At 28.3% G+C, this 24,559-nt stretch overlaps 2 protein-coding genes and 1 non-coding gene across 3 annotated transcripts; all 3 read right to left on the bottom strand.

Annotated features, from left to right (window-relative positions):
• Window positions 1–2,101: 2,101 nt before the first annotated feature.
• On the bottom strand, window positions 2,102–6,006 carry LOC114373049 (trihelix transcription factor ASIL1-like). The gene is made up of 2 exons (XM_028330599.1): window positions 5,035–6,006; window positions 2,102–2,619 (listed from the first exon to the last, which is right to left on the bottom strand). The coding sequence occupies exons 1-2, from the start codon at window positions 5,611–5,613 to the stop codon at window positions 2,218–2,220; spliced, it is 981 nt and encodes a 326-aa protein (XP_028186400.1). The 5' UTR covers window positions 5,614–6,006; the 3' UTR covers window positions 2,102–2,217.
• A 2,563-nt stretch (window positions 6,007–8,569) lies between these two features.
• Window positions 8,570–8,643, bottom strand: TRNAN-GUU. Its single transcript has one exon. It is a non-coding gene; the product is annotated as a tRNA-Asn (tRNA).
• Window positions 8,644–13,896: 5,253 nt separating this feature from the next.
• LOC114373262 (U-box domain-containing protein 11-like) lies at window positions 13,897–15,623 on the bottom strand. Its single transcript, XM_028330766.1, has one exon. It carries the CDS (start codon window positions 15,464–15,466, stop codon window positions 14,486–14,488), a length of 981 nt encoding a protein of 326 aa, XP_028186567.1. The 5' UTR covers window positions 15,467–15,623; the 3' UTR covers window positions 13,897–14,485.
• Window positions 15,624–24,559: the final 8,936 nt, after the last annotated feature.

Consider the following 24,559-nt stretch of genomic DNA (forward strand, 5'->3'; position numbering starts at 1 on the left):
TAGGCTTGCGCTTGACTTGAGTTGAATATATAAGGCTTGAACTTGGCTCATTACTTTTTAAGGCTAGACTCAACTTACACAAAAGTCTAGCTTGACCCAAGAACTTGCTTAAAGACGTCTTTAATTAATTAATTATTTTCAAACATAGTGAAATACTAACTAAAAAAAGAAACATATAAAATTTTGTATAAGTAATGTACAAATCCAAAAATAATTGATAAACAAAATCATATTGAATTCAAGTCGTTAAAGCACAAAGTATATCAAAAGAAAATAAAAAGAGCATAATATTAAAAAATGTTTGGGGTAGAAATGATTTACACTAATATAACCAAACAAACAAAAATTATTATTAGTTAAATTAACAATTTTTAATCCAATTTTTGAATATATAATTATATTTAATATTTTAAAAAAATATATATCTACAATAATTTCATCTTAGTCTACTCAAGTCATATCTTATATACTATTGATCGAGGCCGTACCCGAATCAAATAAACATTAAAAATGCATTATCTAGGAAGTGATCATAGGTCGTCTCCCAACGAGCAATGGTCAACGTTCATGACAAATAGTAATAAAACAGTAACGAATTGGAGGGGGTTGTTTGTTTTTGTAAATTAAACAACAAACAAATTTGAATTAGAAAATAACAGAATTAAAACATGTTTTCCCTTGATTCACAAGCAAGTCTCTTATCCTAGGTTACGAGAATTTATCCTTAATCAGTTCAACCACTTAATCCAACCCTAAATTAAGTTACTAAGAGAAAATTAACATAAGGCTGTCATTATGTGATTAAACAACACATACACCAATTAATCATGAACGAAACTTATCATTAAGTATGAACGTAAATTAAGCACAGAGACAATTAATCAAACACTAAGCATGCATGGATTAATAACAACAAATACAAAGTAATTGATGAAGAGAAAAAATCGATCAGTATTCAATAGTAATAACAAAACCTCGAATAGAGTTGTACTTGATCCTCAAGAGAAAACAATGTTGGAGACTTAGTCTTTCATTAATCAGTATAAACGAAATTGTAGATTGAAGCCGAAACAAAATTGCAGAAAACGAATTTTATTCTACGTGAACAGTGTGCATGAACAGTAATAAAAACTGGAATTCTAAAATCCTAGAATTATTCTCTTCTCCGAAAAAAAAATCTCTAAACTAAAACCTTGGTGCTGTTATATAGGTCCTCAATCCCAAAGCTTACAAATCTATTTTAAGTCCAAGCCCATAAATGAAATAAAATAAAATCTCAACAAGATAAGATAAGATTAGATGAAATAAAAACTGGACGAAATAAAATCTAAATGGAATAAAATCTGGATAAAATAAAATTTAGATGGAATAAAATCTGGATAAGATAAGATTTGATAAAATAAAGTTATTATTATTATTATTATTATTATTATTATTATTAGTTAAACAAGTCGGCTTGTCAAGCTTAACAAGCTTTTTTTATAGTTTGAGCTTGACCTTTTTATCTAAAAAGGTTTTTTAAAAAGCTTAAACTTGACTTTTATAGTAAACAAGCCGAGCTGAGCCGACCTTACATAGGCCGAGCCAAAGGTCCTCGACAAACTGCTCAACTCATTTTCACCCCTACTCGTAGGGCACAAATGTCATTTCCATTCTTTTTCAAAGGGGTGTAATAGTAACTTCAGTTTTTCCAAATAAAATATAATAACAAGCAGTTTAATAACAAGCATCATATTTTATAGTAACTTCATTCGTTAACAAGTTATTTACTTTTAAATATAGTTGTTTTTTTTTTATCATTAGAGGTGATCTATGTGTCATACTAAATTGTTTAAAATTAAGCTCTAGTTGCTTATGAATAAAAAAAAAATCTTTCCATTTAACAGAATAATTCAAGAGTTGCTTATATTATATCATTGGAGTAAAATATATTTGAGTTGTTTAATTATGATGAGATTGTAGGGACTTATTGACCTAAGATAAATAACTTAAAATAAATTACTTAAGTTATACTCATTAAAAATATACTTAATATAGAAGTTAATAAAATTACCACACACATGATTGAATGGGCAACTTAAAAAACACTTTAAACACAATCAGCAAATAAACTATTTACTCAAATTTTATTATATTAATTAATAGCATTATTTGTTAACTTTATGTGCACTTACAATAATAACATTTTATTAATTAGCTTCCACAACCTACCCTTAATTAACTTCTTCCAATTCTTAGAGATGAATCAACACCTTTACTGTTGACACTTGCAAAGATCCTAGCAATCTCTAATTGTGTATTGGCAATAATTTCAGTTCTCTTGAGGTCCATTTCCCCTCTCTTGGCCTCAGCTTCAACTCTCATCCTCTCTATCTCCTTCATTGTGTCCATTCTTGCTTGTTCTGACCTTATCATAGCTTCAGCTAGCCATCTTAAACTTTCTGCTATCTCCACATATTCTTTCCTTCTTCGTCCTGTGTTGTGATCAATTGTTTTCTTCTTCCTCTTGTTGCTTCTTAACTCCTCCTTCTGGCTATAAAGTGCTGGCGTGCTGCTATCTGTGTCCAATGGATTCTTGCTAGATACTTGATCAGATGACTTAGTTCCTAACCCATCTTCCTGTTAATCATGAGTATATGTATCAATATAGTGTGTTTATGTTTAATTAATTAGCATACACATGTGTGTCACGTTTTTATGGTTATTGGTTGATGTCAACTTCACTTGCATAGCATATATACAATTGAAATAATTAAGTAGCTTGGATTAGTCTAAACATTTAAAGCTTGCAAACTCCAGTTGTGTGCATTTGCGTGTGGGACTAAAATGGACAGCTTGAGTTAGCAAACAATTACTAAGAATTATTGGAGCATGACACTTTAATTCATCATGTATTTCATGAGTGTACATTTTTTAGCCATTAACTTTATTTGAAGACCGTAAATAACAAACTCTTACCCACAGGAGCCTGATGGTGGAAAATTAAGTAATTTGTATTAAATGTTAGGTTCAAATTTTATTGTCACTATTTTACTCCAAAAGGTAAAAAATACAGAGTCGTTAAATATAATACTTATTAGTAATATTATTACTTCTTCACGTGCTATATACACATTTGATTTTGATCAGTTATTATCATTACTATGACTTCTCAATGATAGTCTAGAACCTACATATATAGTGTAAGAAAAACAATACCATAACCAAACTTATGCAGCAATTATATTAAATACAGTGAGTATTAATCTGTCATAAACATGAAATTTTTTTAGGCATGCGCCAAAACGGAAATTACAGTGGAAAGATGAGAGAGATAGAAAAGAAATAAAAATAAAAATAAAAATAGAGAAAAAAAAAGTCTAATAATGTGATAGAAAGGAAGAGAAATGAGAAGAAAATTGAGTGAAAATTGTATGAAATAAAAAGTAAATGAATGCTTATAATTTTTTCTAACAACCACATATATACCAGATGGAAAAATAATATTTATATTTTAAAAACATTTATAAATTATTTTATTTTTTATTCTAATTTAGAAAGAAATGATAATATATGCAGGAGTGAGCATTAAAATATGTGTTTTTGCGCCTTTCAAAAAAATGTGTTTTTGCCATTTTCTAATATTATATATATAAGTCATTGTATAGTATTAAATTTTAAAACTTAAATATATTCTTAATATTTAAAAAATTTGTTTTATGTCTTTAAAACGTGTGTATTGATTTGTGTTTCTTTTTTTAAAAAAACTAACCATTTGTTTTCCTTACAGATAGCATAAACTTTTTTAAAACTAACTCCTCTTTACTATGTTTATCATCATCATGTGATTCAGGTAAATATTTGAATTTTTGTTAAAATAGAAAAAGTGAAGCCGGTTGGTCAACGAACTCGACAATTCAGGGTGTTTGAAGATGATTTTTCAAAGAATGAAATTAGCGATTTTGGTTGGGCCAGTGTTAAAAAGGAAGTAACCTTGTAACACATATATAACAACAAAAAAAGTATAGGAGATAGTTTCCAATGAGAAAAGTGGATTCATATATTAATCCAGTGATACCCACTAATAAAAACATACCAAAAACTAGATTACACAGAAATTAAATAAAAATATTTGACCCATCATCACTTAATAAAATTATTATGAAAATGATAAATACTAAAAGTACTTAATTAGAAAAAACATACAAGAGACATAAATAATAAAATTAAAGGATTTATAAGTGATACGAACAATTCACCAAAAATAAAAGTGATACTTAAACCAAAATCCGAGTTTTCTTTTAAATTTCCGTATAATTGAAATCCTACTTTAGCAACTAGCATGTATTTCTCCAATAATGTTTATTATACATCTTTTATTTTTTTTCACTATTCTAGCAACTTATATTTTTATTATAATTAAACGGGATCGGAGATAAATTTATTATTTACATAATAAAATTATACAATAATTTATACTGCACATATTTTTATCATGCCACTTATATTGTCATTCTGTTTTTCTATATTTCTCTCTTTTATTTTTTTATAAATTATGAGAAAATAAATATCATTATAGAATATATTTTATATTATTATCAATTTCTAAAATTTTTATATATGTTAAGTTTATTTATGGTTAACAAAACTACTTTTAAAAATATGTCTACCATAATTTTGTATTAACTGATATTAAAATTACACTGTTAACACATAAAATTAAACTAATCAATTATTATGTTACGCATATTTTAAACATAAGTATAATTTCTCTAAACGGAGGGAAAAAAAAGATGTCAAAAATTAAATATCATTAGTATTTTTCTTGAAAGGAAAAAAAAAACGTCATATTCATGCCACAACATCACTCCGTCATAAATCAGTCCTAATTCAACCAGAAACCTCTCTAAACAATAAATAAAGTCTTTTTCATAAATTAAGGGAGAAGAAATCATAACAGTTGATTTGATGAGCAAAGAGAAATAGAAATTAAAAAATAAAAATAAGCCCAAAAACAAAAGAAGAAAAATAATAATAATTGTGCAGTGAATTTACCTTAGCAAGCTTCTCATCAACCCCATTGGATCCATGCGAGTTTTGTGCATTAGCAAGTGGCCCTGAAGGAGCCAGCGGTTGCGACGGCTCCACCGGCGACAGAGGCGGCATGGGCGCAGCCACCATCAGCGGCCCCGGCGGCGACGAGAAGACGGGCCCAGTTCCCCTAAGAAGAAGATCAAGCCGTGAATAAAGAGGCCAAGATGATGATGCATGATCTGCTGTTGCTGATTCTGATCTGTACCTCTTCTTCATGGACTCCACCTTGTTCTTACACTGCGTTGAAGTCTTTGGTGACTTGGTGCAGTTGGCACGTGACGACACGTGCCGCGCCACGTCCTCCCAGTCATGGCCCTTGAGCTTGGCTCTGTTTCTTAGCACCCATTTGGCCTCATAGGCCTCAAGTAGGGTTGACACTGCCCCTTCACTCCACTCATCTCTCTTCACTCTTTCACCACTAAACCCCTTTCTCACACTAATAGGGAAGAGAGAAGGACGAGCCTGCTTATGCTTCTTTTTCTCTTCTTCTCTCTCCTCCTCCTCCTCCTCCTCCATCTCTTGTTCATCATCAACTCCCATGTACTATTAAGTTTTTTCTTTTATCCCTTTGGGTGTGACATGATGAATGAATATGACTCTATTTGTGGGAGAGAGAAAACCACTAGCATTGGAAAAGGGGTGAAAATAGTGTTTCCAAATGGCAAAACAAAAGATGGTGTGTAGGAAGGTTATAAATTGCGGTTGCCATCATGTTTGGAATTTCATCAAGATCAAGATTTTAAATTGCAATTAGAGTCTCAATTTTCTCACAATAACTAATATTACAGAAAATTATACACAATTTTGACTGACATGATGGTAATTACTGTCATGTGTGGTCGTAAAAACCTCAAATACCTTAAGATTGTGGCTAAAACCACAATAATTGATGTTCCAAGAAATTATAGACAAATACGACAACTTAACCCTAATTATTGTCAATTTATGATAGTAAATACCTCAAATTTGGTTGGAATCTTTGATGTTGCATGAAATTACATATAAATATAGTTGATGCAACTACATTTATAATTATTTTATGGTCGCAAAAATCTTTAAAATCTTGATGTTGCCACTAAAATTATAGTTGGAAACCATTTATAAAATGTTGGTGTAGAGCTATATGAGGTTAGTGGGAAGAATAGGCAAAGAAAAAAAAAAGGTACACTTTTGTCAAATGAGTTAATGATGTTAACTTAACCTTTTTTCTTCTTTGGCCTTTGTTTATTTTTTTTATTTCTTACTGTATGGGAGAAGTAGTGGTGCCTGGTGGTGTTATTGTTGTGTGATTGTATGGGTAATGGAAATGTTGGGTTTGGGTTGTGTTGTTTGGCTGTTAGCGTTGACATGAAGCCAACCAAGACATCCACTGATGCTAGCAAGAGTGGTAATGGTGGGACAATCACGTGGGTCTGTCACCCTCTCCCATTAGATCCTCGTCACCCAATTTACAAGTTATTTATATAAAACCAAACAATGCTATGTTAGAGGTATATTTTCTAGACTTAATTTTATCGCGTAAAAAATACATAATGCAAAAACATTAAAAATTTATTTTATTGGTGTAACTATCTAATCAATTTTACTAATAATTAATCTCTGTCAAAATATATAATTTTTTTCACCTTTAATTTTACTAATGATTAATCTTCATTGAAAAAATATAATTATCGTCATATAATAAAGTTTTCTTGATCACATTTTTTCTAAAGATTTGAACCTTTAAATCTTACTTAGTAAGACTTTATTTAAAAATTATTCGAATCAATAACTTATTAGTTAAAAAAAGTATCTATTATTATTTTAATATATATTTAACTATGAAATAAAATTTATTACAAGTTAAGGAATAACAAAAATCATATTTTTTATTTAATCTTAAATTAATTTGGTAAATTTTAATATTTTTTGTCCTTAAAGAGTATATTGGAAAGTCTCCTTCCCATAACCACCGGCCAATGTGCAACCTTCACTCAAAAACTAATAACCATACTATCTTGTTTAGTACCTTTTTTTTTATCTTCAATGTCCTTTCTTCTCTTTGTCTCTCTCACGTATACATATGCTTTTATGCTCCCTTTAATGTGTCTTTTGAAAGGCCTTTTGGTGATGCACAGCCACTAGACCTAAAGTTACGCCTAATGGCTTTCTAATAACAACTTTGGTTGGCCATCGTGGTAAGGAATCATAGTAGGCCACATCAAGAAAAACAGGTAATCCAATTCTGAATGGTCCAGAAAGCTAAGCCATTGGATTGGTTCCTATAACATTATTTTCTCCTATCTTTCTTGGACTAAAGATAGGTCTTTTGCAACATCAAAAGAAATCGGATATTATCTCTTTTTTATTTTTATACGTCAGACGAATACATTGACTTATGATGTTTGGTATCTGTTCAGATATATTCTATGCTTTCAAGCCATTGAAAGAAAAAAAGATTTTCAAAGTTCTCTCTTTTTTTAACAAAACTTTAGGAAAAAGAGGGGGTGAAAGTCTGTTTAGTACTTAGTAGAAAGAAAAAAAATAGGCGAGAAATAAAGTGGATAAAATAGAAAAAAAACTGTAAAAAAAATATATACAGAGTAATAGAAATAGATAAAAAATAGTGTTACTTTAAGTTTATTTGATTAAAGAGAAATAAAAAAGGAAGAAATAGAAGAAGAAAAATGTATCTTATTACTATAATCAATTATGTTTGTATTGAAAACAAATTGGAGCCATAAAGCCTATTCTTTCATTTCCCTTTGCTCATTTTTGTGTCATTTCTTCTCTAATTAACATAGAAATATTATGTGCTGTCCATCAACTTTTTATTTCTTTCCTTCACATTTCATTTATACCAAACAACCTTATACATTCCCTCTATTTACACTCATCTCTCAATTTCTACACTATTAATTAATTTCCCTTATAACAAACAATGTTAAAAGAGCACTTATACATACACCTTTATCTAATTTGAATTCCCAACTAGGCAGTGAGAGTTTAAACCTGGTTACTATTTGTTAGATTGAAAATTTTATTTTACTTTACATGATCAATTTCTTAGAATTTTTGAAAAAATTCTCTTTACAATTCATAAATTATGAATTTGTGACCATGATATTGTTATTTATTTTAAAAGAGTGAGAGTAATTAACATATATTTTAATATATATTTTTTATCACATTTTTTATTAGTTAAAATTTATGTAAATCTCACTAATTCAAAAAATAAGATGAACATATTTAATTAGATTCACATATATTTATTTTTTTGTGAATTTAGATCCACATACATTTCACCTGATAAAAATATTTATTTGAAAGTGATACATTAACAATGTTTTTTATTCTAAGGACGTAAATATTACCCCTAATTAATGGTGATTTTTAGATGAGTTAAAATTAAAACATTCGATAAATAATTAAGAGTATAAATTTTTTTTAATTAAAATACATAAAATTTCACTCTTTCATGTCTATCTTCAAATATAGGAAAACTAAAATACATAAACGCTAGAAGGAGGGCTTGAACCTCCGACCTTGTGGTTAACAGCCACACGCTCTAACCAACTGAGCTATTCCAGCTTGTTGCAAGTTTGCTAAACTTAAATATATAAATACGCAATTTCATATAATCGTCTCATTGGTTCTGCCATAGGTATCCCCTCGTGTTACACCCATTGCTTGTACTAAAAAAACATATGTTACAAATATTTTTAATTTTTCTCAATTAGACTCTAAAGGTGGGCTAAAATAAAAGCATCATTATCCTTTCAATTGAAAGAGATTAATCTTTACAACATCAAGTTAAAGTTTGAATTTTTGCTTGGGACAAACATCACGTCTAATATTCAACGGTATTTCTAATAAAATTATATCCGAAGGAGATTTATGAAAAATAAAAAAAAATAAAAAGAAGAAAAAACACTAAAAAAATATAAGAAAGGTAATTGTATGATTTTCTAAGATAAAAGTGTCCTTACCAATTAAAAATAAAAATAAATAAATAAGTTTCAATAAAAAGAACTGATAAATCATATTCTTTTTTAATTTAAATTTTATTTATGTCTCAAATGATTCAAGAACATATATTTAAATAAATTTTAATTGAAAGTGAAAATGACTTGCATATTTCAAATAACTAGAACGACGGAAACTAATAAGATAATAACTACAACCAAAGAAATAACAAGGACTTGAACATGTACTTAGAAATTCCCTATTTGTCATTAGAGATGTTAACATTTTTTTTATATCAAAAGCCAAAGTTATAACATCAAATAGAGAAAGACAATTCCAATTAGATTGACATCAACAACCAAAATAGCACACTTCACTATATTAAAGATCAAAGAGAAAATAAAAATCATGGGAACAAACAACCAATACTCATGTACAATCATAAGAATCTAAAATAAGAAATGTCATATCTATTCCTAAAAAAATTCGAAATAAAACATGAAAGGAAATCCTACCAAACTAAGCTATTAGTGATAATACCATAAACGACAAATCTATTCGTACGAAAATTATATCTCATAATAGATGTGAAAAATAAAGAAAGACAAGGAATGAATTAGATTTATACACTTTAACCATCTATTCCTAAGTCTCTTTGACCAATTTGAAAGCTTGGATAGCAAGCACGGAATCATATTCTATCGAAAGCTTTCTCCACCAATAACTATCATAATACCAAGTAACTCAAGATGAAGAGCAAAGAAATTACCCAAATTGAAAGAGAAACTACCAATAAAAGAAGGTCTATAATCCCTAAAAACTTCCCCGTAGGCAGCAGGAGCCGGAGCACCCATAGGCGCCCCCATCAGTGCTGCATTTGATCCAGTGACAAGATGGTGCTCTCCCATTAACTTGGAAAATTTTAGGAGCTTTAGAAGGATGGACCGGAATCAGAAAAGCCTTCAAGATTTGAAATTCCATTATAGCCCAAAACATAGAACTATAACTTAGCTTACCGACTAAGTTAATACCAGCTGATATATAAGTTTTGGCTGCTAGAATCGAAACGTTGACATATTGAACACCTAGAAATAGGAAGAAAAATTAGGGAAATTAATTTTTCCTTTACCTGTTTAGATGAGTTAAAATTTTTACTGAAAATAAACAAAAAAAAAGTAATATAATTTTTATTCTAGTTTTTTTTAATTCTAGGTTTAAAAAATGACAATTTTACTATATTATTTTTAGTATAAATTTAATTGTTATTTATGTTATAAAAGTATTTATTTTTAAAAAATAAATACAACATACTTTTTCTCTATGTTTTACCTCATTTTTTGTGGAATTGCCTTTTTACGTGGGACTCATTAAAGAATATTCCTTTCTATTTTTTTATTGAAATAAATTGTGAACAATTAAGTCAATAATTAGAAGAAAAAAAATTAATTTCCGTGGTAATATTTACTCTCAAACCCAATCAACAACAACACTTAATATAAGTGATAGAACCAAGTGGTCCAAAGTTTAAATTTTGATTGATCATAGCATGAAATAAATCATATTAAAAAAAAACTCATCTTATTCACCTTATATGTACTTAAGGTCCGGCAGAATTATTTTATTCTAATATCCATTAACATTTTTTTTGTGATTTGATATATATATATATATATATATATATATATATATATATATATATATATATATATATATATTTTGTGATTTGATATATATATATATATATATATATATATATATATATATATATATATAATTTTTTTATACGTGGCCCTACTAAAAGGATCTTTCTTTTCTATTTCTTTTTTAAAACAAATTGTGAAAAAATAGTAGTTTTATCATATTTCTCCCTTTTCTTTCATTTTTATTTATACAAAATAAAAAAGTATCTAAATCTGATTATGATGATATAATTTGAGTGAACAATTTTTAAAAAAAAACATGTAGTAAATAAATGAATGTATTTAAAAATTTAACTTGGCAGTTTTCTTAGTTATAGAAATGAACGTAAATTTGACAATAACATAAAAAAAAGGAATATGAAACACATTCATTAAAAAAAATTACTTAAATAAATTTCAATTATAAGAATAGACAAAAGTAAGTAAGAAGAAAGAGAGAGAGAGAGATAGTTTATTCTCTCTTTATTTTTATTTTGTATAAAATCGAAAATATAACTTAATTAGAGCATTAGTTAATGATAATCTTACACATTTATTTAACTACTATTATTTAAAAGGAATTTAGCTACTATTTTAATCTGTGCATTAAACAGGATAAATTAAAAATTTAATTTTATATAAGTAAAATATATAATAAATATCGTTATAGAGTACAATTGGGACAATTATTAGATTTGAAATGTAAAATAAGTAAGATCTCATATAAATTAAATCCTCATCTTTGGCTTGAGTTGACTCCTCCCTGATCATCCAGGCATTTAGCATCTCCTTGCTGGTCCTTGGTGCCTTCGTAACAGACGGGAAAACTGTATAACTTTTTGTAAAAATCAAGGATAATTATATGTAAAAATCATGTGTGAAAAGTTTCTTTAAAGTTTTATAAAGATTTTTCGGAAGCAAAAAATGAATCTTAAATAAACTAGAAAACACTGAGCAAGGAGTATGGGTTACTATAAACGTTCTGATACTGTCTTCGATCCCTATGAATAAAACAAATAAATTTTAAATGATAGTAAAAAGAGAAAGAAAAAAAAAAACTTCCATACTAATTGTCGAGTTTATATAAGTTAGATAGACATTTTATTCTTTTATATATATATACTTTGCAAAATTTCATTCACTACATCTTTTTTCTCATTAATTTTTTACATTTATAAGAGAGTAAAGAAACACCGTTTTTCTTTTAAGAGAGAAAGTGAGAAATACAGTCTTATAAAGTCAAAAACTAGTAATTTTTTTTAAGGAGACCAAATGCTTAAGTAGTCCAACGACTTATCTACACAACTGTCTAGTAAAGTAAAAACTAGCAATTTTTTTTAAAAAAATATCAAAAACTAATGCAATAGGATATTGAGAATTAATTTGAGCGTTTACTAAAAAAGTTACAGAAAAAGGATAAGTTTACACAAATGTCACCTCCCATCAATGATTTTTTCATGCGCACTAACTGGGTTGAAGATTCAAACTCCTAACCAAGTTCTTCTTCTCTTTTTTTTTTTTTTTTAAGGAGATCAAGTGCTTAAGGAGTCCAACAATTATCTACACAACTGTCTAATAAAGTAAAAATTATCCGCAATTTAAAAAAAATGTATATAAAAAACTAATGCAATAGGATATTGAGTATTAATTTGAGCATCTACTAAAAAGCTAAAGAAAAAGGATAAGTTTACACAACCGTCTTATAAAGTCAAAAACTAGCAAATTTTATTTATAAAAAATATATAAAAAAAATTATAGCAATACAATCTCGAGAATCAGTCAAGAAAAAATCTCGATAATTAATTTGGGCGTTAACTAAAAGTTAAAAAAGGAAAAATGAACGTTTGCACAACCACTCCAGTAGTTAGTTAGATTAGATGTAACCATATAGTATTTGAAAATGTGAAAAAGGTAACAAGGTTATGGCCATGAAGTTCTTGTACAGAAAGTTAACGCAGTTATCTGTCTAATTCTCATTTCTCATTCAGGTGATCATATAGGTGCAGCACATATGTTTAAACTTTGGAATATTCATAGCTTCAAGGTTAGCATGTCGTGGAAGCCACTAGTGATCCTTCTGTGTCAATAAAATATTGTTAACAATATCGAATTCTGCTAGGAAAAAGGATAACCAACATCATTCAGCTTTAGCAACAGCAACCGCAATTTTTTTTTTAAATGTCTAACCTAATGTGAACTAAAAACATTTGCCTGTCTTATTATAAATCAAGTTGCAAATTACATTAAGTTTCCTCGTGGCTCGAGATATTAGAAGAAGAAAAAAGGAACACGCCACTGTAGTAGAATACATCAATTTTAAGTCGTCCAAAATTCAAATATTTAAAAGCAGATAGAGTAAAGCACGCTGGAATATAAACATACTGGTGCTAATGGTGGTACACATTGTCAATTTGTCATAGTGAACAGAACTTACTGAATAAAATAGCTGACTTGTGGATTAACAAATCTCTAGCCAAATCATCAGAGACTAATTATTCTAATCTAATGAACATATAAATACAGTTGACTACATATTTAAACACAATCAAACATTTTTTACAAAGGTCATAGACGATCATAACTAAGATGGTCTTCCCATATTCAAATAATATTCACTAATCCATTAACAAAAAAATGGCTTCAGCTACTTCATGGATGGAGATGCATATTCAATAATTTAGATCCCAAAAATCATTCTCTTGTTTACAGAATCTAAGATCAAACACTAAATCCTTCAAATGTAGATACATATAATTTCTCTTCTTTAGACCACAACCCATTCATAGTTTGTTAGCTTTTTCCTATCAGAGAATGCACTTAACATACTATACATTAAAGCCAGGTTAACTTTCCAGTGAAGACAAATATAATCAACATAATAGGATCAATATAAGCACAGACAACAAATAAATCTATAAATAGGACCACCAAAACAACCAGTGCTTCAATAACAGGGAAGCCTCCAGCTATGACCGGTAGCAAGCTCATCTAATGTCACAGTAAGAACCAAAGTCACAACACTTACCAACAAGTTTACATAGCAACTGTAGTTGACTATTATATTTGAGTGATCCTCAATCCTTACACATCATAAGTAACCTTCGATAGTTTAAAACATTACCTAACTACGGAAGCTGAAAACTCAAATTCAAAACAAACCAATGACAAAACACAAGTACTCCCGAGAAGAAGAATAAAATAAAATAAACTGCAAGCTGTTACTAGGTAGGTAATCAACACTGTAAGAATGTACAACACATCATGATATTGTTCATATCATAACACAATAATCAATAGAATATCATCAAAACAACAAAAATTATCACCTAATTTGTACACCAAATCCGCTTATCTAAACCTAAATCGACCAGAATTCCCTACAACCAGGAAACTCCAGAATTCAAACATTCAGCTATTCAGAACAATTGAATGAATATACAAATCTTCAGTGGCATCAGCGTTATTCTCCCGTCAGAATTGGAGATTCACCTCAGTAATTAGCATAATATATATATAGATTCGAAATAAATGTCAGCAACATAAATTACCAAGGTAAACCTCTAATTCTGATTGGAAAACATCGCCAAAAGCGCATAAGAAGCTGCATCTAGGTTTTCATCCTAAATGTAACAAACTTAACATATGTATCCAAAATGTGAACCATCTTATCTTTCATTCAACCGTTCCAATTCATGAATGCCTGAACGAATGTGTCAATGTATAGAATCTATTTCCAGTCTACAAAGAACAAAAAGAATCATAAAATTCCAACCAAACACGAATCAAATTCATTCCGAATCATGATTCCTGGTGGAACCAAACGAAGAACAAGTATCACTGTTAAACACAACAACATCGCCATTGTTTTGACCGAGCAAAACCTTCATCAATTCAGCAGCCTTGTTCTTCCCCTTTACACTACCCCCATCCCTCACATCCGCAATTCCATCCAGCGCTCCAAAGGCCACGACGTCGCGCACGTCGGCGGCGACCTTGTCACCCCCGCACCGCACCAAATTGAGCAGCGCTGAGACGGCGTTCTCCTTGGTGCGCATGCTGGCGGCGGTGGCGAGGTCGAGGAGGTCGGCAAGGACGCCGACACCACCGGAGGCCTTGCGAAAGGCATCCACGGCGTCCTCGCATCCCGCGACCTGCGCGATCACCGCCGTCGCGTCCTCCACAATCCCAACCCTACCGTCCTTCAACACCAGCGAAAAAAGCGCGGGAACCGCACCAAGGTTAATCATCGTAGATCTGTTAATCGGATGAAGCGCGATGGCGAATAACGCCTTTAACGAATCCTTGATAGTGCGGGGAGGTGACGAGAGGTGGCAGCGGAGGATGTCGATGAGGGAGTAGACAATCTCGCGCTTGGAGCCGACAACGGGGCGGTAGGAGTCGACCGAGGAGAGGAGGCTGTGGATGGTGGCGGCGGCGGACTGAACCGCAGGGGGAGAGGAGGTGGTGTGGTGGTGAGAGATGACGTGGGCGATGGCGTCGAGGACGCCACGTGTGGACATGAGGGGCTCCTTTAGGGTGATGGAGAGGTTGAGGAGTGTGGCAGCGGCGTCTTCTTGGGAGGGGTGAGAAGAGGAATAGAGGGTTTCTGCGATGTAGGGGATTGCGCCTGCTTGGGCGATGATGGGGCGCGTTTCGGGGGATTGTTTTGACATGAGGCGGAGCTGGGAGAGGGCGTCGATGCGGGCGGCTTCGGAGACGGAGCTGAGCTTCGAGACTAGGCTGCGGATAGTGCGGGGATTAGGGTCCATTCTGCTAAGGGCGTGTTTGGATTTTGGGTGGAGTTGGTGAAGAAGAAAGAGGAAGAGGAAAAGCGCGTTGGAGTGAATTGGGAAGGATATAAGGGTGGTGGGACTGATGAGATTGAGTCGTGGCGGTTTCCCGCGGGGTTCACTGCTTCGGAGCGTGTCGACGTCCACAGATGGATATTTATTTTAAAACTTCAATATGTTTTTAAGTTAATGTAATTTCATGAAATTTTATATCATCTAATTTAATTTTTATATTTTATAAAAAAAAATTAACTTGTTTTTAATTTTTTCCCACAATATTAATATATTTTTTATATGACAAATAATAAATTATATTATCTATTTATCATGTAAATTCGTGAAATAAATGTTTCTTAAACAAATAAAATAAAATAAAAACACAGGAAAAAATCTACAATAAGTGTTAGAAAATCACAATGAAGATGAGTATCAACAAAATCCGATGATTGATTTTCTGACAAAAGTTTTATATATTTAGAAGATATATATTAATAATTTCTTTTTTAAAGTAAAATAAATTATTTTTTCATATTATTTAAGAAAATGCACTCTGTGTGTTACGTCAAGACGAAAATTAATTTTGTTTATGAAAATTTTGTCAGAGGGATTAAAACCAATTTTCTATAAAGTAAAAAAGACTAAATTTAATAATATAAAATTTTAAAGACTAAAATCAAGATTTTATGAAAATATATAAAGATTAAAAATATTTTTTTTCTATTATTTTACTTGTGGGAGGATAGGATTGGGTTGATGTTTTTTTTATTTATTTTGGCAGGGAAAGGATGCGGGTTTTGATTCCTTTCATACAGATTTGTTTTTTTGTTTATTTGATCAGATTTGGTTTCGAGAACACTTTTTCCCTATGTAAATTCCTTTCATACAGATATTATATTAAGAAAAAATTGAGATTTTGACTATTTTTGGTCAAACTAAATATTTTAAAAAATTAAAAAATTAATTAGAAGCTAAAAAAGTAAAAAAGTTAATTAATAGTTGAAAGTTTAAAATTTATTTTATTAAATGATAAATATTTGATAAAATTATATGTTGAAGTAGTTAAAAAGGTAAAATTACTTGAAATATAAAAATAATAAATTTTGAAAATATTTTAAAAAAATCTAATAAATATTTAAGGATAAAAAATAAAAAAAATATTTATTATATTTTTTAGTCTATATTTAATATATTTTATAGTCAATTTTTTAATGAATTTAAAATATTTTCAGTCAAAAGTTACTTATTAATTCTTTAATATATTAAAATTTATTTAAGAAGTTGATTTCTCCTTACACATGTTTTAAGTTTTTTTCATTACGTTTAAAACATTCCATTTTTATCTATTAAACTGCTTGTTGTAAGTTCAATTTTATCTTTCTATCAATTTAGATTGATAAACTTAGTTTATAATGAGATTAAAGTTTGTAAAATTTAAGTTTGGGTTAAATATAAGTTTGAAAAACAACCCAAATCTAGCTTCTATAAGAATGAGTTTTCAAGTAGAATTTTAATATGCAAACAAACATTTTGAGATAACTGAACATGTTCTGTAAAAAAAACTGAACATATGAGCAAAAACCAAACTCAATTAGTGGCACCTTATAAATGATAGAGATGTCATATGAGCATTTGTCTTACTATCACATTAGAAAAATTAATTTAGATTATATTTTAAAAAATATTTTAGTTAGTTTTTAATTTTTTTATTAACTGAAAAGTTGTATTAATTGTTGAATAAATAAATTTTTTTATTTGTTTTTAAATAGCTTTTAACGTTTTTTTAAGGTTACTTGTAGTAATATTTTTTAAAATATTAGTTTTTAGCTATTATAATTTTTTTCTTTTTATTTTTTTCTTGTCATTTTTAAATAAATTATAATTTTATTATTTTTTGATATTTTATACTTTTCCGCTACTTCAATTGTTAATTTTACTAGATATTGATAATTTAATAAGCTAATTTTTTTTGCTTCCAACTACAAGTTTTTAGCATCTAACTAGATTTTCAGTCCAGCTACTAGCTTCTAGCTTTCAACATCCAATTTTATCGAATATAATCTTAAGTTATGTTTAACAACACATTTAAGTTAGTTTCTAATTTTTTGTTCTAGCTTGAAAACGTGTTTGAATGTTAACTAAACAAACTTTTCTAAAAAGTTTCTTAGGTTATGTTTGGCTTAGTTAACTTTTAGCTTTTTTTATTAGCTAAAAAACTTATTTAATTATTCCGTAAATTTCTTTTAGTAATTTTTAATATTTTTTGAAATGGTACTTGAAGTATAACATTTTTTAAAACGTTAACTTCTAAATTTTTATATTTTTTCCATTTTCATCCTTAATGTATTTATTCATTTTTCTTGTTAAATTTTTTTTAATAAATCATCATTTTATTATTTTTATATCATTTTACACTTTTTAATAACTTCAACAGCTAGTTTTACTTATAATTTAATAAGTTAGTTTTTGAGCCACTAAATATCAGTTAACTTTTCAGCTAATTTTATCAAATATAGTCTTGATAACTTCTAGCATTTTTAAAATGCTACTTGAAATAACATTTTTTAAAATACTAGCTTCTAGTTTTTTTTATATTTTTTTTTATTTTGTTCTCAATATATTTATCCAATTTTCTGATTATCATTTTTAAATAAATCATAATTTAATTATTTTTTACGTTATTTTACACTTTTCAGTTACTTTAATCATTAGTTAAACACTTACAATTTAATAAGTTATTTATTTTTAGGTAATTCTGCCCAACATAATATTAAAATAATAGAGACATTTTAAAAGATTAAAATGACTTTTCTAAACTTAAATAGCTAAATTGAAATGAAAAAGTAAAACGACATATTAAAAGTATATTTATTTTTCTAATATGATTTTTGTATAATAGTACCAATAAGAATTCAACCTCATTTCTCATGCGTCTACTTCAATTATACCATTATCTATATTTTTTTTAATCTGATTTGAACAGTGTTTTTCACTTTTTATCGGTGTAAATTCCTTTCATACAGACTTCTTTTTTTATTAATTAATTAATTCGATATTACGAGCGATTTCACTTTTGTGTGTAAATTCCTTTCCTACATCAATAAAAAAAAAAAGTTCCTTTCATACAGACTTATTTATAAATTGGTTGAATAAGAAGATGTTAACTTTTAAGAGGTTCATCTCTGTTATTCCTTTCATACAGTTTTTTTTTTTATTATTATTTATTGCTTTATGTAACCAGGTCTAAGAGTTAAGGCTTGAACGTTTTTCGTTATATTCAGAGGAACAAAGTAGTAGGTTTCACGTGCTTTAACGCGGACCTTTTCATATAATAATCATAAAAAATAATTATTTACTTAAATATTCATCTTTTTTCACCCAATTAAGAAATCAGCTTTTGGAAATCTCACGGATAAAAAAACGATTTTTTTTATTTAGAAATATTCTTACGGTGGAATTATAAAATTATTGAATGTTTAGGTTTAAGTAGTTAAAATATTTAAGTGAATATATTTAATATCTCTCAACCAATAGAATATAAATAAATAAAATTTGTCTTTCACCCCGTACATTGAGGGATATTGTAGTCTTTGACCTAGGAAAAAAATAAAGTTAGATTTTATCATAAGTAGATTTGAATTATTTTTTAAAATTCAATTCCAAACCTAATTTATTTTTCTAAGATTTTTTAGGCCATAATCACATAAATTTTTTAAAGCTTACTAATTTATATGGTATAGTCTTTTATATAAGGTAACAAATCTATAGTCAAATACTTAGTAGTCTAGCTTAATTGGTTAACCAAAAATGTATGAATAATTATAAATTTTTTAATATTTATCTTCGATTTTTAGATATAAAAGATCATTATTAAATATGTTATTTAATAGATATTAATTATTAATAAAATCAGTGAATATTTTACACTAATAATATAGTAAAAAAATTATCATTAACAGTTTTATAAACTTAAAAATTAATTAGACTTGAAAGACTTTTTAATACCAATTTAATTAGATGAGTTTTTAAATAAGTCTAGACGTAATTTAATTCTTTAATAAATAATTGATTAAATTACTTAATAGGTCTCTGAACTATTTGTGAAATTTCAAATAGATTCTTAAGAAATATTTTCTTTTCAATCGATCTTCTAAATTAAAAAGCTAAGTCCCTGGAGTTAATTTTAGATGGGTTAAAACTGTCACAAATTAATATGATAATTATCCTTACAATTATTGTAAGATATATATATATATATATATATATATATATATATATATATATATATATATATATATCTTAGCTATTTAATTTGTTTTTTGCTATATCTTAGCTATTTAATTTAAGCTTACGTATAATATTTTCAAGCCAATAATTAATCCCGTTTAATTGAATTTGAGTCATGAAAATAACATTTGAGGGACACAGTTGGAATTTTTTATGGCCTTTTGTTTCCTTTACTCAAGTTTCTTTACTCATGTTGGATCAGTTTCTTTTTCTTTTCCTTTTTTGTTACATGGATCAGCTTTGACAATGAGTTGTGTTGATTAAACACAATTTAAAGCATAAATTATACGGTAATACAAACACATTTGACACATTATTATTATTATTTTTATTTTTGACATCGGTACATTACATAATTAATAACAACTAAATAGTTATCAAAGGATAATAAGTGACTTTTCAACTACCACAACATGATAAATTAATATGGCTTCATATAATTAAAAAAGTATCTCGATACATTTAATATAGTAGTATTAGGATAGGGAGGGTCTATCGGAAAATAAGTTGATCCTCACCTAATATTCATTCAGCCTGTGATATTGAGCTTAGCCATAGCATAATCTAATTTTTAAAATGAATTTCAAGTTCAACCTATATGTACTCGAATTATAGTATCGGATTAATGGATTGTGAGCACCTTTGTTTTATATGCACCGATCGAGATAGTAAATTAGCTTGTTAATATGATGTGGTTAAAATTAATATACTTATGTATTTGTAATTAGAAATAGCAATTAAGAAAATCTTATTGATTTGATTAAATAAAATGTATAAATATAATAAATCTTTGATATTATATTCAATTCTTATAAATAAATAAAAAGTTAGGGTGACAGTGTGATTTGAGAAAACCATCATACCATGATTTTAAAGATATTCAAACATGTTATAAGAAAGAGACACAAAGTCTGAGAGTAACTCTAGAATGATATTGTTATCATTTATTTTTTTTTCAAATCTAATAATTTTAAAGAGTAATTAATTTTAAACATTAAATTCCAAGTAAATAAATGATGAAAATGAAATGTAACATTTTTTAAAATTCATTTTTTAAATAACTTAATCTCTTATGATATTTCAATTCATATTTTATCGTCATAGTGTATTTTTATTAAATATTTACTAATTGATATTTTTTTGTCCCATGTTAAAAATTGCACGTGTCCCTAACTTATTAGGTCTGAAATTAATACAGCAGCTCACAGTATATAATTATTGTTGATTCAAAAGAATTTTACATATAATAAAAATCAAACACAAATTATTTTTCATAATAGATATTCACGCTCATATAAATACAACAAAACCTTACATTATTTCATTAACCCTTTAAGTTTTTCTAACCAATATAACAATATTTATATGATTTTTAATCCATCCAAAAATTACTTCAAACACCCTCTAATAAAAACAATTAATCTTTACCTTTTATTATTTTAGTATTATATTTATATCTAATGGTTATAAAAAAACTGATCCATCTTTTATAACATGACTACTTGATGCACTTCTCTACAATGGAATCCATCTTTTATAACATGACATTTTATTTTTCTTCCAATGCAGGACATCTAAAAAATTATTTTTCTTTCTCGTTATTTTCCTTATATATTTTTTCAATTATCATATATATATATATATTTCTAATCCGATCAAGTGGATGTATGTTGAATTTTTGTGACACATCAAAAAGGATATATAAATAGCACAAAAAAATTATAGTAGATAAATGCATTCTTTTACGAAGGTGGAAGATTTTGTTGGTTGCATATAGAAGTCAATAATATATAAATGCATCTTTTAATGAAGGTGGTAGACTCCATTCGACGGACATGTCAACTACAATCTATACACACCAAGTCAATATTTGTTTCAAGAGTTTTATAGAAGGTGAGACACGATAAGTTTTCAGTTTTATGTTTTCAGATTTTTTTTTTCATTTGTGGTTGCAAGGAACCTTCTTTTCAATCATCATATTATAATTAGTCAATATAGCACGTAGTTTTGATGTTGATTTGTAGTATTGGATGATGATCATTACCTACTATCTATATAATATAAGATGTAAAATTGACAGATTATATCAATTGAAAGTTTCTTGTATTTAAAGCATGAGTGGCGCCACCAACACACTATTTACATCATTTGACATTTTTTATTCTAACCTACTTTCTCTAATACTACTACTATTAAAAAATTAGAGAAAATGAATTAGAAAGAATATATCATCACGAGAGAATAAGAGATGGTGTTGGCGTTGCTGCCTTTTTCACAAAGTCGTCAGCAATCAAGTTGGACTTGTCTGAACTTTTACATCCTACGGTAGTAGATGACTTGTATTAAGCATTTTCAATCACATTTGATAAAATAGTTTAATTAGTTGATTATTTAAGAAAAAATGTATTACATGAAAACTTATGATATAAACCTTAATCAATAAGTTTGTTTTGATAAAATTAAGAGGGAAAACTTTTTCTCGAAAAAAAAAAAGGGGGGAAACTTAACCTTTTAAGTTGTCTCGCTACATACAGTCGGGCTCCAGGGAACACTTGCAGTTTGCATATGCCTTAAGGCAAGCAATACGAGGTAATATTTTTCTAAACACACCTTCCATTTTTTACTTGTACACCTCCTTTCACTTATTATTTTTCCAACTATATCCTTTCTTTTTTCTTTTTTCAGGATTTAATGCACCTGCTTCTTTGTCCCCTGTACTATCTCTTTCGTTCTGAATTATCTCATTGTATTGTTCTTGGTTCAATCTATGTTTTGTCTTCAATGTGGGTTTTGTTGTCGACGATGAGCGATCACACAAATGTCGCCACCACTACCACTGCATGGTCCATTACAGACTCCATCACAAAAAATTTCTCATTGCTTCGGTTCCAACACTTTCACTACCATAGACCTTTTCTATTTTTTGATGTCACCTTCACTGACCACTCATGGGAAAACAACCAAATAATTCGCAATGAAGCCTTTATAGACCACACACATTTTCACTTTGATATTGATCATTTCTGACTCCAGATGTCAATGCTGTGAAGCCTTAGAAACTGGTTGTCCATGCTAGCATTCCATTATTCGCACGGCCGCCAATGAGCCTATTTCAACACTCTCTCGTCCACCACTTTCAAGCATTTTCCCATTTCATTCCTAAATGTGTATTTTTCATCATGTTGTGTGGGGAGGCTAGGTTAATTCAATTTGTGTTGGTTACGTGAGTTACACCCCCAAATGGAACAATGGAATTACACCAAACAATTTGTCATAAGTTGAAAGGCTAGTTTGAGTTTCATTTGGTGCTTCATCAGGTGATTATAAGAGATGTGGATGTTTAAGTTATTTCTTGTGTTGCAAAGGAGGATGGGGGTGTATTAATTTTATTGAAAAGAAAAAGAAAAGATATGCTTGGAAAAATAAGTAGAAGGGGGTGTCAAATTATAAACGTGAGGTGTGTTAGAAAAGCCTACTCGACAAGCCCAATGCAAATTGGGCTAGTCAATTGTTCGTCCAAGTTAATCTGACTTTGAGCAGTAATTATTCAAAATTATTAATATTTTCTTGTTTATTATATCATTAGATTGCAAAATGTATATTTAATTAACTTGTAAATATTTTATATTAAAATAATATAAATTATTAATTAAAATAGCATCTAGATAAAATTTAAAAACAAAAACTAATAATAGTTAATTATACTCTTGAGGGTGTGTAAATAATTAATACACCTCTAAATTTGACTTGTAGGGACCTTCCGAATTGGCTACTCATTTTTCTTGTGTAGCCAGCTTCCCCCTATATGTGCCTGGGACTTGCATAAAATCTTTCTCATAATAATTTTTTAAAAAAATCTCATAATAAAAATGTGCTAAAGAGTTTGTTAAAAAATAGATTGTTGCTACGTGTGATCTCGTTTATTTTCCAAATTAGAGCGTACAAATATAGTATCTAAAAAATTATGTAATAATTAAATGATAATAATATTAAATAGTTATTACAGCAATCAAATAACCTCCTAACTAAATTAGAAGTATCCGTCTTAATATCCCGTTTCCCTTTTGTCACGACGGTCTTTCCGTTGAATTTAATTAGCAGAATACATTGAAGGGAATGCTTGGTAGTTGAGAAATTTTCATTTTCTCATGAATTTTAATTCAGGAACCTTAGTTCTTCAGGTTTGATATCTATTTTTAAGAAACATATTTTCTGAAAATTATCATTTTTGAGAATTATTTTTAACTCAAATTTCGATAATAAAAAAATATTCCCATGGATGGGGTTGGAATCATACTTTCCCAAGTTTAATTTTTGTTTTACTATAATAAATATATCATTTTATTCTTATTAAGTTATTTAGCATTTTTTTTCATTTTTGCAAAAATATTTTAGTTCTAGTAAAATGTGGTTGCTTTATTTTTATCCTCAAAATGTTTTAGATAACTTTTTGAAGTTTTTAAACAATAAAAAGTGTTTTAATGACGAAAAAAAACATTTTGTAATGACTATAACAAAGAATTTTCTTTTTTAAAGATGAAAACGAAAAAAACCTAATTACAAGAAAAAAAAGTATTAAACCTAATTAAAATTACTGATAAAAATATCATGAAACTTTTTAATTTCTTCAAAAAAATTAAAAATAATTCTCAATAATCAACAAAGTAAATTTTCTTCATTTCAAGAAAACATGATGTTCATACATTAAAAAAAAAAAAAAAAATCTCTTCCCTACTACAGGTCTCTTTAGTCTAATAAAATTCTTGTAATGACTGAGCAATATTAGAG

This window comes from Glycine soja, chromosome 11 (assembly GCF_004193775.1).
Source record: "Glycine soja cultivar W05 chromosome 11, ASM419377v2, whole genome shotgun sequence".
In the NCBI taxonomy this organism is placed as follows: domain Eukaryota; kingdom Viridiplantae; phylum Streptophyta; class Magnoliopsida; order Fabales; family Fabaceae; genus Glycine; species Glycine soja.

Coding starts and splice junctions, on each gene's coding strand:
- LOC114373262 (XM_028330766.1), bottom strand. CDS start 15,466: ATGGACCCTAATCCCCGCACTATCCGCAGCCTAGTCTCGAAGCTCAGC.
- LOC114373049 (XM_028330599.1), bottom strand. CDS start 5,613: ATGGGAGTTGATGATGAACAAGAGATGGAGGAGGAGGAGGAGGAGGAG. Junction 2,620..5,034: donor TTGATGAGAAGCTTGCTAAG/GTAAATTCACTG, acceptor CATGATTAACAG/GAAGATGGGTTAGGAACTAA.